The sequence below is a fragment of the Polistes fuscatus genome, unplaced genomic scaffold (genome assembly GCF_010416935.1).
Source record: "Polistes fuscatus isolate 324 unplaced genomic scaffold, CU_Pfus_HIC Scaffold8, whole genome shotgun sequence".
NCBI lineage: Eukaryota > Metazoa > Arthropoda > Insecta > Hymenoptera > Vespidae > Polistes > Polistes fuscatus.
The window spans coordinates 50,607-67,795 of NW_025113162.1; the positions used below are offsets into that span (position 1 = coordinate 50,607).

The 17,189-nt window shown below is 28.6% G+C and overlaps 1 protein-coding gene and 1 long non-coding RNA gene across 2 annotated transcripts; both read left to right on the plus strand.

Annotated features, from left to right (window-relative positions):
• Positions 1-5,492: 5,492 nt before the first annotated feature.
• On the plus strand, positions 5,493-5,730 carry LOC122524651. Its single transcript, XR_006305595.1, has 2 exons — positions 5,493-5,575; positions 5,654-5,730. It is a non-coding gene; the product is annotated as an uncharacterized LOC122524651 (long non-coding RNA).
• Positions 5,731-9,111: 3,381 nt separating this feature from the next.
• LOC122524655 lies at positions 9,112-10,320 on the plus strand. Its single transcript, XM_043647022.1, has 2 exons — positions 9,112-9,123; positions 9,514-10,320. Exons 1-2 carry the CDS (start codon positions 9,112-9,114, stop codon positions 9,970-9,972), a joined length of 471 nt encoding a protein of 156 aa, XP_043502957.1. The 3' UTR covers positions 9,973-10,320.
• The last annotated feature ends 6,869 nt before the right edge of the window (positions 10,321-17,189 follow it).

Below are 17,189 nucleotides of genomic sequence, written 5' to 3' on the forward strand. Positions count from 1 at the left end.
AACTAATAGCAAATATATTAAGAAAATTTATACTTGTGCGTAATGTTTCTCTAAGCGTCATACCAGGTATTGAAAGAGATATCTTTTTCAATTATTATTGCTTATTAACTAGCAAGAAAATATTGTACACTTGCATCAACTAATGTCTTCTTTATAGAGATTCCATTTAAATTTTTATGCCACTAGAATGCAGCTGCAGTTACAAGGAACTAAAAAGACATCTGTCTATAGAAGGTAATAATAACAATTTTTCTTCTGAAAAAAACAGACATTAAAATTTCATTATAAATTTTAATTTATAGCAATAATAAACCTATTATTTCTTCATAGGTTTTCAATTATTTTACTGGAAAGGAGAGTATATAACTTACCACAAGTGTATATACTTACCACATAAGAAAAAGCTTACAACACTGCAATCATGATAGATTTTTTAAGATACCACCTTCTATTTATGTATAATGGGAGAAAAAAATCTATTAATATTCTATCAAAGAAAGTGAAGAGAGAATTCATCTTTGTTATTAAATATTTGAGAAACTACTAGCAAATATATTAGGAAAATCAGTTTTATTGCGTAATGTTTCTCCTAGCGTCATATCAGGTATTGAAAGTAATATCATTGCTTATAAACTTGCAAGAAAATATTGTAGACTTTCATCAACAAATGTCTTCTTCATAGAGATTCCATTTAAATTTTTATGCTTATAGAATGCACCTGCAGTTACAATGATCAAGCAAGACATGTGTCTGTTAAAAGATAAAAATTACAATTTTTTATCTGAAAAAAACAAATATTATAATTTCATTGGAAAATTTTAATTTATAGCAATAATAAACTTATTATTTCTTCATAGGTTTTTAATAATTTTACTAGAAAGGAGAGTATATAACTTACCACAACGATAAGAAAAAGCTGACAACACTGCAATCATGATAGATTTTTTAAGATACCACCTTCTTTTTACGTATAATGGGAGAAAACAAAATCTATTAATATTCTATCAAAGGAAGTGAAGAGAGAATGCTTCTTAGTTATTAAATAATTGAGAAACTAATAGCAAATATATTAAGAAAATTTATACTTGTGCGTAATGTTTTTCCAAGCGTCATACCAGGTATTGAAAGAGATATCTTTTTCAATTATTATTGCTTATTAACAAGCAAGAAAGTATTGTATACTTGCATCAACTAATGTCTTCTTCATTAAAATTCTATTTAAATTTTTATGCCAATAGAATGCAGCTGCAGTAACAATGATCGAGCAAGACATGTGTCTGTTAAAAGGAAAAAATAAAAATTTTTCTTCTGAAAAAAACAAATATTATAATTTCATTGAAAAATTTTAATTTATAGCAATAATAAACTTATTATTTCTTCATAGGTTTTCAATTATTTTTCTGGAAAAGAGAGTATAACTTACCACAAAGATAAGAAAAAGCTGACAAAACTGCAATCATGATAGATTTTGGAATATGCAGTCTTTTTTTTACGTATAATGGGATAGCAAATATATTAAGAAAATTTATACTTGTGCGTAACTTTTCTCCAAGCGTCATACCAGGTATTGAAATGGATATTATTGCTTATTAACTAGCAAAAAAATATTGTAGACTTTCATCAACAACAAATGTCTTCTTCATAGAGATTCAATTTAAATTTTTATGCTAATAAAATGCAGCTGCAGTTACAATGATCAGGCAAAACATGTGTCTGTTAAAAGGAAAAAATAAAAATTTTTCTTCTGAAAAAAACAAATATTATAATTTCATTTAAAAATTTTAATTTATAGCAATAATAAACATATTCTTTCTTTTTAGATTTTCAATTATTTTCCTTGAAAAGAGAGTATATAACTTACCACAACGATAAGAAAAAGCTGACAACACTGCAATCATGATAGATTTTGGAAGATACTGCCTTCTTTTTACGTATAATTGGAGAAAACCAAATCTATTAATATTCTATCAAAGGAAGTGAAGAGAGAATTCATCTTATTTATTAAATATTTGAGAAACTACTAGCAAATATATTAAGAAAATCAATTATTGTTCGTAATGTTTCTCCAAGCGTCATACCTGGTATTGAAAGAGATATCTTTTTCAATTATTATTGCTTATTAACTAGCAAGAAAAAATTGTAGACTTTCATCAACAAATGTCTTTTTCATAGAGATTCCATTTAAATTTTATGCAAATAGAATGCAGCTGCAGATACATGGAACTAAAAGACTTCTGTCTGTAAAAAGTAAAAATAACAATTTTTCTTCTAAAAAAAACAGACATCATAATTTCATTATATATTTTAATTTATAGCAATAATAAACTTATTATTTCTTCATAGGTTTTCAATTATTTTACTGGAAAGGAGAGAATGTAACTTACCACAACGATAAGAAAAAGCTGACAATACTGCAATCATGATAGATTTTTTTAGATACCACCTTCTTTTTACGTATAATGAGAGAAATCAAAATCTATTAATATTATATCAAAGGATGTTGAGAAAGAATGCATCTTAGTTATTAAAAATTTGAGAAAATAATAGCAAATATATTAAGAAAATCAATTACTGTGCGTAATGTTTCTCCAAGCGTCATACCTTGTATTGAAAGAAATATCATTGCTTTAACTAGCAAGAAAATATTGTAGACTTGCATCAACTAGTGTCTTCTTCATAGAGATTCTATTTCGATTTTTATGCTAATAGAATGCAGCTGCAGTTACAATGATGGAGCCAGACATGTGTCTGTTAAAAGGAAAAAATAAAAATTTTTCTTCAGAAAAAAAAACAAATATTATAATTTCCATGAAAAAACCTTCATTTATAGCAATAAAAACTTATTATTTCTTCATAGGTTTTCAATTATTTTACTGGAAAGGAGAGTATTTAACTTACCACAACGATAAGAAAAAGCTGACAACACTACAATCATTGTAGATTTTTTAAGATACCACCTTCTTTTTACGTATAATGGGAGAAAACAAAATTTATTAATATTCTATCAAAAAATGTTGAGAAAGAATGCTTCTTATTTATTAAAAATTTGAGAAACTAATAGCAAATATATTAAGAAAATCAATTATTGTGCGTAATGTTTCTCCACGCGTCATACGTTGTATTGAAAGAAATATCATTGCTTTAACTAGCAAGAAAATATTGTAGACTTGCATCAACTAATATCTTCTCCATAGAGATTCCATTTAAATTTTTATGCTAATAGAATGCAGCTGCAGTTACAATGATCAAGCAAGACATGTGTCTGTTAAAAAGATAAAAATTACAATTTTTTATCTAAAAAAAAATATTATAATTTCATTGCAAAATTTTAATTTATAGCAATAATAAACTTATTATTTCTTCATAGGTTTTCAATTATTTTCCTGGAAAAGAGAGTATATAACTTACCACAACGATAAGAAAAAGCTGACAAAACTACAATCATGATAGATTTTGGAATATACCATCTTCTTTTTACGTATAATTGGAGAAAACCAAATCTATTAATATTCTATCAAAGAAAGTGAAGAGAGAATTCATCTTATTTATTAAATATTTGAGAAACTACTATCAAATATATTAAGAAAATCAATTATTGTTCGTAATGTTTCTCCAAGCGTCATACCTGGTATTTAAAGAGATATCTTTTTCAATTATTATTGCTTATTAACTAGCAAGAAAATTGTACACTTGCATCAACTAATGTCTTCTTCATAGAGATTCCATTTAAATTTTTATGCCACTAGAATGCAGCTGCAGTTACAAGAAACTAAAAAGACATCTGTCTGTAAAAGGTAAAAATAACAATTTTCTTCTGAAAAAAACAGACATTAAAATTTCATTATAAATTTAAATTTATAGCAATTATAAACTTATTATTTCTTCATAGGTTTTAAATTATTTTTCTTGAAAGAGAGTATATAAATTACCACAACGATAAGAGAGCTGACAAAACTGCAATCATGATAAATTTTGGAATATACCGGCTTCTTTTTACGTATAATGGGAGAAAACCAAATCTATTAATATTCTATCAAAGGATGTTGAGAAAGAATGCATCTAAGCTATTAAAATATTGAGAAACTAATAGCAAATATATTAAGAAAATTTATACTTGTGCGTAATGTTTCTCCAAACGTCATAGCAGGTGTTGGATAAAATATTATTGTTTATTAACATGCAAGAAAATATTGTAGACTTTCATCAACAAATGTCTTCTTCATAGAGACTCAATTTAAATTTTTATGCTAATAAAATGCAGCTGCAGTTACAATGATCAGGCAAAACATGTGTCTGTTAAAAGGAAAAAATAAAATTTTTCTTCTGAAAAAAACAAATATTATAAATTCATTTAAAAATTCTAATTAATAGCAATTATAAACATATTCTTTCTTTTTAGGTTTTCAATTATTTTCCTTGAAAAGAGAGTATATAACTTACCACAACGATAAGGAAAAGCTGACAACACTGCAATCATGATAGATTTTGGAAGATACTGCCTTCTTTTTACGTATAATTGGAGAAAACCAAATCTATTAATATTCTATCAAAGGAAGTGAAGAGAGAATTTATCTTATTTATTAAATATTTGAGAAACTACTAGCAAATATATTAAGAAAATCAATTATTGTTCGTAATGTTTCTCCAAGCGTCATACCAGGTATTGAAAGAGATATCTTTATCAATTATTATTGCTTATTAACTAGCAAGAAAATATTGTACACTTGCATCAACTAATGTCTTCTTCATTGAGATTCCATTTAAATTTTTATGCGAATAGAGTGCAGCTGCAGTTACAATGGTCAAGCAAGACATGTGTCTGTTAAGGGGTTATATCCACTTGTGATTTTCAAAAAAAATTTTTTTTTTTTTTTTCATTTTTTGAATGTAAATATATTCAAGAATATTCTCTAAAATTTCAAATCGATCCGACAATTAGTTTCGGAGATATGAGCGTATTAGTAAGAACGTCTCCGAGCGTTCGAAAGTAGGCGGAGCACGAGCCGGAGTAGCAGCTGTTTCTGGTAGCCGCTATACTTTTGATCTCGACTTATATTGTGTTTGGGACCCTAAGATAATAATACAAAAGGTCTAGTTTATACGTAAACCTATGTTGAGGAATTTTAAGTTAAAAATATGTGAACTCATCAGTTAAAAGTGATCTTCCACGTGGACAAGTTGTGTTTTTGATCAGTTTGTGTATTTCTCAGTGTGTATAGTTTAATTAATTAAAGTAAAAAATGCCTCGTAAAATTAGCAGAGAAACTCGTAGAACTTCCAGTGAACAGTTGTCTCGAAGAAATAAACGGAAGAACGTTTTTAATCCGAAAACCGTGGAATATGATGATAGCAGTTTGATTATGAGGCCTTACCACCTGATGTTGCAACAGCTATTTTTCCAATTTACGAAGATCTAAGTAACAAAAAATTATTGGAACGATGCGTTGGTGGTTTTACCCAGAACAATAATGAAAGTTATAATCAGCTGATATGAAAATAACTCCAAAAATTATTCCAGCTGGCTCTAAAATTGTGGAAATAGCTGCAAACATTGCAGCCGGGGTCTTTAATGAAGGTAAAACATCTCTTCTTTATTATATGAGTGCTATGGGATTATCACTTGGACCCAATGCTCATTCCTTCGTGAGTAAAGAGGACGCAGAGCGCATCTCAATTTCGGACGCAAGAGCGCAAGGGTCGACGCGCGAGGGGAGAATGGCTCGTAGACAACAACAACTAAACATTTTGGAGGCAAACGACGAAGCAGAGGGTTCCTCTTATGGTGCTGGAATAGATGACACGATGTAAGTTGAAAAAAAAAATTTTTAATTTAGTGTAAATCATTCCCGAAACTTTAAACGCGTTTATCTCGAAACCGTGTTTTCAGAGTCGGTGAACAAAATTTCTCCGAAACCGCTAAACCGATCGGTTTGAAATTTTCACACGACTTACTCAGATATATTTTTCAGGTAATGATCGAAGGAATAAGGTTTTGGACAATAATTTCGATTTTTTAAGCCACTTTGAAGTGAAAAATTTTCATGAAAAACTGAATTTTTTTTGAACAGCCGCCATTTTGTCAAAAATCAAAATTTTACTAGACCTTCGATCATTACCTGTATTTATTTATTACAAAACTAAATATTTTTGGTTTTTGGTTTTCAGATAATTTGGACAGAGATATCTTGTACACCGCCAAGCACTTTTTTTTGGAGGTCTCTCCGCAGATCATCTACAGGAGCTAGGGGATCCAATATTTTTTTAAATAAACCGCTGATTGTTAAAGTACATTAAATTCTGTTTAAGTACATTTTTTCCATTAATGTATAAAATTAAATGCCTCTTTGGAAAAAATTCACAAAAAAACGCGTTTTTTCTGCCTCGCAAGTGGATATAACCCCTTAAAAGGTAAAAATAACAATTTTTCTTTAAAAAAAAAAAAATATTATAATTTCCATGAAAAATCTTCATTATAGCAATAATAATAATATTCTTTGTTCATAGGCTTTCAATTATTTTTCTGGAAAAGAGAGTATGTAACTTACCACAACGATAAGAAAAAGCTGACAAAACTGCAATCATGATAGATTTTGGAATATACCGCCTTCTTTTAACGTATAATGAGAGAAATCAAAATCTATTATATTATATAAAGGATGTTGAGAAAGAATGCATCTTAGTTATTAAAAATTTGAGAAAATAATAGCAATATATTAAGAAATCAATTACTGTGCGTAATGTTTCTCCAAGCGTCATACCTTGTATTGAAAGAAATATCATTGCTTTAACTAGCAAGAAAATATTGTAGACTTGCATCAACTAGTGTCTTCTTCATAGAGATTCTATTTCGATTTCTATGCTAATAGAATGCAGCTGCAGTTACAATGATGGAGCCAGACACGTGTCTGTTAAAAGGAAAAAATAAAATTTTTCTTCAGAAAAAAAAACAAATATTATAATTTCCATGAAAAAACCTTCATTTATAGCAATAATAAACTTATTATTTCTTCATAGGTTTTCAATTATTTTACTGGAAAGGAGAGAATGTAACTTACCACAACGATAAGAAAAAGCTGACAACACTACAATCATGTAGATTTTTTAAGATACCACCTTCTTTTTACGTATAATGGGAGAAAACAAAATTTATTAATATTCTATCAAAAAATGTTGAGAAAGAATGCTTCTTATTTATTAAAAATTTGAGAAACTAATAGCAAATATATTAAGAAAATCAATTATTGTGCGTAATGTTTCTCCACGCGTCATACGTTGTATTGAAAGAAATATCATTGCTTTAACTAGCAAGAAAATATTGTAGACTTGCATCAACTAATATCTTCTCCATAGAGATTCCATTTAAATTTTTATGCTAATAGAATGCAGCTGCAGTTACAATGATCAAGCAAGACATGTGTCTGTTAAAAAAGATAAAAATTACAATTTTTTATCTAAAAAAAATATTATAATTTCATTGCAAAATTTTAATTTATAGCAATAATAAACTTATTATTTCTTCATAGGTTTTCAATTATTTTCCTGGAAAAGAGAGTATATAACTTACCACAACGATAAGAAAAAGCTGACAAAACTACAATCATGATAGATTTTGGAATATACCATCTTCTTTTTACGTATAATTGGAGAAAACCAAATCTATTAATATTCTATCAAAGAAAGTGAAGAGAGAATTCATCTTATTTATTAAATATTTGAGAAACTACTAGCAAATATATTAAGAAAATCAATTATTGTTCGTAATGTTTCTCCAAGCGTCATACCTGGTATTGAAAGAGATATCTTTTTCAATTATTATTGCTTATTAACTAGCAAGAAAATATTGTACACTTGCATCAACTAATGTCTTCTTCATAGAGATTCCATTTAAATTTTTATGCCACTAGAATGCAGCTGCAGTTACAAGAAACTAAAAAGACATCTGTCTGTAAAAGGTAAAAATAACAATTTTTCTTCTGAAAAAAACAGACATTAAAATTTCATTATAAATTTTAATTTATAGCAATTATAAACTTATTATTTCTTCATAGGTTTTAAATTATTTTTCTTGAAAAGAGAGTATATAAATTACCACAACGATAAGAGAAAGCTGACAAAACTGCAATCATGATAAATTTTGGAATATACCGTCTTCTTTTTACGTATAATGGGAGAAAACCAAATCTATTAATATTCTATCAAAGGATGTTGAGAAAGAATGCATCTAAGCTATTAAAATATTGAGAAACTAATAGCAAATATATTAAGAAAATTTATACTTGTGCGTAATGTTTCTCCAAACGTCATAGCAGGTGTTGGATGAAATATTATTGTTTATTAACATGCAAGAAAATATTGTAGACTTTCATCAACAAATGTCTTCTTCATAGAGATTCAATTTAAATTTTTATGCTAATAAAATGCAGCTGCAGTTACAATGATCAGGCAAAACATGTGTCTGTTAAAAGGAAAAAATAAAAATTTTTCTTCTGAAAAAAACAATATTATAAATTCATTTAAAAATTCTAATTAATAGCAATAATAAACATATTCTTTCTTTTTAGGTTTTCAATTATTTTCCTTGAAAAGAGAGTATATAACTTACCACAACGATAAGGAAAAGCTGACAACACTGCAATCATGATAGATTTTGGAAGATACTGCCTTCTTTTTACGTATAATTGGAGAAAACCAAATCTATTAATATTCTATCAAAGGAAGTGAAGAGAGAATTTATCTTATTTATTAAATATTTGAGAAACTACTAGCAAATATATTAAGAAAATCAATTATTGTTCGTAATGTTTCTCCAAGCGTCATACCAGGTATTGAAAGAGATATCTTTATCAATTATTATTGCTTATTAACTAGCAAGAAAATATTGTACACTTGCATCAACTAATGTCTTCTTCATTGAGATTCCATTTAAATTTTTATGCGAATAGAGTGCAGCTGCAGTTACAATGGTCAAGCAAGACATGTGTCTGTTAAGGGGTTATATCCACTTGTGATTTTCAAAAAAATTTTTTTTTTTTTTTTCATTTTTTGAATGTAAATATATTCAAGAATATTCTCTGAAAATTTCAAATCGATCCGACAATTAGTTTCGGAGATATGAGCGTATTAGTAAGAACGTCTCCGAGCGTTCGAAAGTAGGCGGAGCACGAGCCGGAGTAGCAGCTGTTTCTGGTAGCCGCTATACTTTTGATCTCGACTTATATTGTGTTTGGGACCCTAAGATAATAATACAAAAGGTCTAGTTTATACGTGAAACCTATGTTGAGGAATTTTAAGTTAAAAATATGTGAACTCATCAGTTAAAAGTGATCTTCCACGTGGACAAGTTGTGTTTTTGCTCAGTTTGTGTATTTCTCAGTGTGTATAGTTTAATTAATTAAAGTAAAAAATGCCTCGTAAAATTAGCAGAGAAACTCGTAGAACTTCCAGTGAACAGTTGTCTCGAAGAAATAAACGGAAGAACGTTTTTAATCCGAAAACCGTGGAATATGATGATAGCAGTTTGATTATGAGGCCTTACCACCTGATGTTGCAACAGCTATTTTTCCAATTTACGAAGATCTAAGTAACAAAAAATTATTGGAACGATGCGTTGGTGGTTTTACCCAGAACAATAATGAAAGTTATAATCAGCTGATATGGAAAATAACTCCAAAAATTATTCCAGCTGGCTCTAAAATTGTGGAAATAGCTGCAAACATTGCAGCCGGGGTCTTTAATGAAGGTAAAACATCTCTTCTTTATTATATGAGTGCTATGGGATTATCACTTGGACCCAATGCTCATTCCTTCGTGAGTAAAGAGGACGCAGAGCGCATCTCAATTTCGGACGCAAGAGCGCAAGGGTCGACGCGCGAGGGGAGAATGGCTCGTAGACAACAACAACTAAACATTTTGGAGGCAAACGACGAAGCAGAGGGTTCCTCTTATGGTGCTGGAATAGATGACACGATGTAAGTTGAAAAAAAAAATTTTTAATTTAGTGTAAATCATTCCCGAAACTTTAAACGCGTTTATCTCGAAACCGTGTTTTCAGAGTCGGTGAACAAAATTTCTCCGAAACCGCTAAACCGATCGGTTTGAAATTTTCACACGACTTACTCAGATATATTTTTCAGGTAATGATCGAAGGAATAAGGTTTTGGACAATAATTTCGATTTTTTAAGCCACTTTGAAGTGAAAAATTTTCATGAAAAACTGAATTTTTTTTTGAACAGCCGCCATTTTGTCAAAAATCAAAATTTTGACTAGACCTTCGATCATTACCTGTATTTATTTATTACAAAACTAAATATTTTTGGTTTTTGGTTTTCAGATAATTTGGACAGAGATATCTTGTACACCGCCAAGCACTTTTTTTTGGAGGTCTCTCCGCAGATCATCTACAGGAGCTAGGGGATCCAATATTTTTTTAAATAAACCGCTGATTGTTAAAGTACATTAAATTCTGTTTAAGTACATTTTTTCCATTAATGTATAAAATTAAATGCCTCTTTGGAAAAAATTCACAAAAAAACGCGTTTTTTCTGCCTCGCAAGTGGATATAACCCCTTAAAAGGTAAAAATAACAATTTTTCTTTAAAAAAAAAAAAATATTATAATTTCCATGAAAAATCTTCATTATAGCAATAATAATAATATTCTTTGTTCATAGGCTTTCAATTATTTTTCTGGAAAAGAGAGTATGTAACTTACCACAACGATAAGAAAAAGCTGACAAAACTGCAATCATGATAGATTTGGAATATACCGCCTTCTTTTAACGTATAATGAGAGAAATCAAAATCTATTAATATTATTAAAGGATGTTGAGAAAGAATGCATCTTAGTTATTAAAAATTTGAGAAAATAATAGCAAATATATTAAGAAAATCAATTACTGTGCGTAATGTTTCTCCAAGCGTCATACCTTGTATTGAAAGAAATATCATTGCTTTAACTAGCAAGAAAATATTGTAGACTTGCATCAACTAGTGTCTTCTTCATAGAGATTCCATTTCGATTTTTATGCTAATAGAATGCAGCTGCAGTTACAATGATGGAGCCAGACATGTGTCTGTTAAAAGGAAAAAATAAAAATTTTTCTTCAGAAAAAAAAAACAAATATTATAATTTCCATGAAAAAACCTTCATTTATAGCAATAATAAAAATAATTTTTTGTTCATAGGTTTACAATTATTTTTCTGGAAAAGAGAGTATATAACTTACCACAAAGATAAGAAAAAGCTGACAAAACTGCAATCATGATAGATTTTGGAATATACCGCCTTCTTTTAACGTATAATGGGAGAAAACCATATCTATTAATATTCTATCAAAGGATGTTGAGAAAGAATGCATCTAAGCTATTAAAATATTGAGAAACTAATAGCAAATATATTAAGAAAATTTATACTTGTGCGTAATGTTTCTCCAAACGTCATAGCAGGTGTTGGATGAAATATTATTGTTTATTAACATGCAAGAAAATATTGTAGACTTTCATCAACAAATGTCTTCTTCATAGAGATTCAATTTAAATTTTTATGCTAATAAAATGCAGCTGCAGTTACAATGATCAGGCAAAACATGTGTCTGTTAAAAGGAAAAAATAAAAATTTTTCTTCTGAAAAAAACAAATATTATAAATTCATTTAAAAATTCTAATTAATAGCAATAATAAACATATTCTTTCTTTTTAGGTTTTCAATTATTTTCCTTGAAAAGAGAGTATATAACTTACCACAACGATAAGGAAAAGCTGACAACACTGCAATCATGATAGATTTTGGAAGATACTGCCTTCTTTTTACGTATAATTGGAGAAAACCAAATCTATTAATATTCTATCAAAGGAAGTGAAGAGAGAATTTATCTTATTTATTAAATATTTGAGAAACTACTAGCAAATATATTAAGAAAATCAATTATTGTTCGTAATGTTTCTCCAAGCGTCATACCTGGTATTGAAAGAGATATCTTTTTCAATTATTATTGCTTATTAACTAGCAAGAAAATATTGTACACTTGCATCAACTAATGTCTTCTTCATTGAGATTCCATTTAAATTTTTATGCGAATAGAGTGCAGCTGCAGTTACAATGGTCAAGCAAGACATGTGTCTGTTAAGGGGTTATATCCACTTGTGATTTTCAAAAAAATTTTTTTTTTTTTTTTCATTTTTTGAATGTAAATATATTCAAGAATATTCTCTAAAATTTCAAATCGATCCGACAATTAGTTTCGGAGATATGAGCGTATTAGTAAGAACGTCTCCGAGCGTTCGAAAGTAGGCGGAGCACGAGCCGGAGTAGCAGCTGTTTCTGGTAGCCGCTATACTTTTGATCTCGACTTATATTGTGTTTGGGACCCTAAGATAATAATACAAAAGGTCTAGTTTATACGTGAAACCTATGTTGAGGAATTTTAAGTTAAAAATATGTGAACTCATCAGTTAAAAGTGATCTTCCACGTGGACAAGTTGTGTTTTTGCTCAGTTTGTGTATTTCTCAGTGTGTATAGTTTAATTAATTAAAGTAAAAAATGCCTCGTAAAATTAGCAGAGAAACTCGTAGAACTTCCAGTGAACAGTTGTCTCGAAGAAATAAACGGAAGAACGTTTTTAATCCGAAAACCGTGGAATATGATGATAGCAGTTTGATTATGAGGCCTTACCACCTGATGTTGCAACAGCTATTTTTCCAATTTACGAAGATCTAAGTAACAAAAAATTATTGGAACGATGCGTTGGTGGTTTTACCCAGAACAATAATGAAAGTTATAATCAGCTGATATGGAAAATAACTCCAAAAATTATTCCAGCTGGCTCTAAAATTGTGGAAATAGCTGCAAACATTGCAGCCGGGGTCTTTAATGAAGGTAAAACATCTCTTCTTTATTATATGAGTGCTATGGGATTATCACTTGGACCCAATGCTCATTCCTTCGTGAGTAAAGAGGACGCAGAGCGCATCTCAATTTCGGACGCAAGAGCGCAAGGGTCGACGCGCGAGGGGAGAATGACTCGTAGACAACAACAACTAAACATTTTGGAGGCAAACGACGAAGCAGAGGGTTCCTCTTATGGTGCTGGAATAGATGACACGATGTAAGTTGAAAAAAAAAATTTTTAATTTAGTGTAAATCATTCCCGAAACTTTAAACGCGTTTATCTCGAAACCGTGTTTTCAGAGTCGGTGAACAAAATTTCTCCGAAACCGCTAAACCGATCGGTTTGAAATTTTCACACGACTTACTCAGATATATTTTTCAGGTAATGATCGAAGGAATAAGGTTTTGGACAATAATTTCGATTTTTTAAGCCACTTTGAAGTGAAAAATTTTCATGAAAAACTGAATTTTTTATTTGAACAGCCGCCATTTTGTCAAAAATCAAAATTTTTACTAGACCTTCGATCATTACCTGTATTTATTTATTACAAAACTAAATATTTTTGGTTTTTGGTTTTCAGATAATTTGGACAAGAGATATCTTGTACACCGCCAAGCACTTTTTTTTGGAGGTCTCTCCGCAGATCATCTACAGGAGCTAGGGGATCCAATATTTTTTTAAATAAACCGCTGATTGTTAAAGTACATTAAATTCTGTTTAAGTACATTTTTTCCATTAATGTATAAAATTAAATGCCTCTTTGGAAAAAATTCACAAAAAAACGCGTTTTTTCTGCCTCGCAAGTGGATATAACCCCTTAAAAGGTAAAAATAACAATTTTCTTTAAAAAAAAAAAAATATTATAATTTCCATGAAAAATCTTCATTTATAGCAATAATAATAATATTCTTTGTTCATAGGCTTTCAATTATTTTTCTGGAAAAGAGAGTATATAACTTACCACAACGATAAGAAAAAGCTGACAAAACTGCAATCATGATAGATTTTGGAATATACCGCCTTCTTTTAACGTATAATGGGAGAAAACCATATCTATTAATATTCTATCAAAGGATGTTGAGAAAGAATGCATCTAAGTTATTAAAAAATTGAGAAACTAATAGCAAATATATTAAGAAAATTTATACTTGTGCGTAATGTTTCTCCAAGCGTCATACCTTGTATTGAAAGAAATATCATTGCTTTAACTAGCAAGCAAATATTGTAGACTTGCATCAACTAATGACTTCTTCATAGAGATTCCATTTAAATTTTTATGCCAATAGAATGCAGCTGCAGTTACATGGAACTATAAATATATGTGTCTGTTAAAAGGTAAAAATAACAATTTTTCATCTGAAAAAAAACAAATATTATAATATTCTTGAAAAATCTTTATTTATAGCAATAATAGACTTCTAATTTCTTAATAGGTTTTCAAATATTTTCCTGGAAAAGAGAGTATATAACTTACCACAACGATAAGAAATAGCTGACAACATTGCAATCATGATAGATTTTAGAAGATACCGCCTTCTTTTTAAGTATAATGGGAGAAAACCAAATCTATTAATATTCTATCAAAGGAAGTGAAGAGAGAATGCATCTTAGTTATTAAAAATTGCAGAAACTAATGGCAAATATATTAAGAAAATCATTTCTATTGCGTAATGTTTCACCAAGCGTCATACCAGGTATTGAAAGAAATATCATTGCTTATTAACTAGCAAGAAAATATTTTAGACTTGCATCAACTAATGTCTTCTTCATAGAGATTCCATTTATATTTTTATGCTAATAGAACGCAGCTGAAGTTACAATGATCAAGCAAGACATGTGTCTGTTAAAAGATAAAAATTTAAATTTTTTATCTGAAAAAAAACAAATATTATAATTTCATTGGAAAATTTTAATTTATAGCAATAATAAACTTATTATTTCTTCATAGGTTTTCAATTATTTTACTGGAAAAGACAGTATATAACTTACTACAAAAATAAGAAAAAGCTGACAACACTGCAATCATGATAGATTTTGGAAGATACAACCTTCTTTTTACGTATAATGGGAGAAAACCAAATCTATTAATATTCTATCAAAGGAAGTGAAGAGAGAATTCATCTTAGTTTTAAAATATTTGAGAAACTACTAGCAAATATAATAATAAAATCAATTATTGTGCGTAATGTTTCTCCAAGCGTCATACCAGGTATTGAAAGAAATATCATTGCTTATTAACTAGCAAGAAAATATTGTAGACTTGCATCAACTAATGACTTCTTCATAGAGATTCCATTTAAATTTTTATGCCAATAGAATGCAGCTGCAGTTACATGGAACTATAAATATATGTGTCTGTTAACAGGTAAAAATAACGATTTTTCATCTGAAAAAAAACAAATATTATAATATTCTTGAAAAATCTTTATTTATAGCAATAATAGACTTATAATTTCTTAATAGGTTTTCAAATATTTTCCTGGAAAAGAGAGTATATAACTTACCACAACGATAAGAAATAGCTGACAACATTGCAATCATGATAGATTTTAGAAGATACCGCCTTCTTTTTAAGTATAATAAGAGAAAACCAAATCTATTAATATTCTATCAAAGGAAGTAGAGAGAGAATGCATCTTAGTTATTAAAAATTGCAGAAACTAATGGCAAATATATTAAGAAAATCATTTCTATTGCGTAATGTTTCACCAAGCGTCATACCAGGTATTGAAAGAAATATCATTGCTTTAACTAGCAAGAAAATATTGTAGACTTGCATCAACTAATGTCTTCTTCATAGAGATTCCATTTCAATTTTTATGCTAATAGAATGCAGCTGCAGTTACAATGATCGAGCAAGACATGTTTCTGTTAAAAGGGAAAAATAAAAATTTTTCTTCTGAAAAAGACAAACATTATAATTTCATTTAAAAATTTTAATTTATAGCAATAATAAACATATTCTTTCTTTTTAGGTTTTCAATTATTTTCCTTAAAAAGAGAGTATATAACTTACCACAACGATAAGAAAAAGCTGAATACACTGCAATCATGATAGATTTTGGAAGATACTGCCTTCTTTTTACGTATAATGGGAGAAAACTAAATCTATTAATATTCTATCAAAAGATGTTGAGAAAGATTGCTTCTTAGTTATTAAAAATTTAAGAAACTTATAGCAAATATATAAAGAAAATCAATTTTTGTGCGTAATTTTTCTCCAAGCGTCATACCATGTATTGAAAGAGATATTATTGCTTATTAACTAGCAAGAAAATATTGTAAACTTGCATCAACAAATGTCTTCTTCATTAAGATTCCATTTAAATTTTTATGCTGATAGAATGCAGCTACAGATACATGGAACTAAAAAGACATCTGTCTGTAAAAATTAAATATAAAAATTTTTCTTCTGAAAAAAACGGACATTATAATTTCATTATAAATTTTAATTTATAGCAATAATAAACTTATTATTTCTTCATAGGTTTTCAATTATTTTAGTGGAATGGAGAGTATATAACTTACTACAACGATAAGAAAAAGCTGACAACACTGCAATCATGATAGATTTTTTTAGATACCACCTTCTTTTTACGTATAATAGGAGAAATCAAAATCTATTAATATTATATCAAAGGATGTTAAGAAAGAATGCATCTTAGTTATTAAAAATTTGAGAAAATAATAGCAAATATATTAAGAAAATCAATTACTGTGCGTAATGTTTCTCAAAGCGTCATACCTTGTATTGAAAGAAATATCATTGCTTTAACTAGCAAGAAAATATTGTAGACTTGCATCAACTAATGTCTTCTTCATAGAGATTCCATTTAAATTTTTATGCCACTAGAATGCAGCTGCAGTTACAAAGAACTAAAAAGACATCTGTCTGTAAAAGGTAAAAATAACAATTTTTCTTCTGATAAAAACAGACATTAAAATTTCATTACAAATTTTAATTTATAGCAATTATAAACTTATTATTTCTTCATTGGTTTTAAATTATTTTTCTTGAAAAGAGAGTATATACTTACCACAACGATAAGAAAAAGCTGACAAAACTGCAATCATGATAAATTTTGGAATATACCGTCTTCTTTTACGTATAATAGGAGAAAACCAAATCTATTAATATTCTATCAAAGGATGTTGTCAAAGAATGCATCTAAGCTATTAAAATATTGAGAAACTAATAGCAAATATATTAAGAAAATTTATACTTGTGCGTAATGTTTCTCCAAACGTCATAGCAGGTATTGGATGAAATATTATTGCTTAATAACTTGCAAGAAAATATT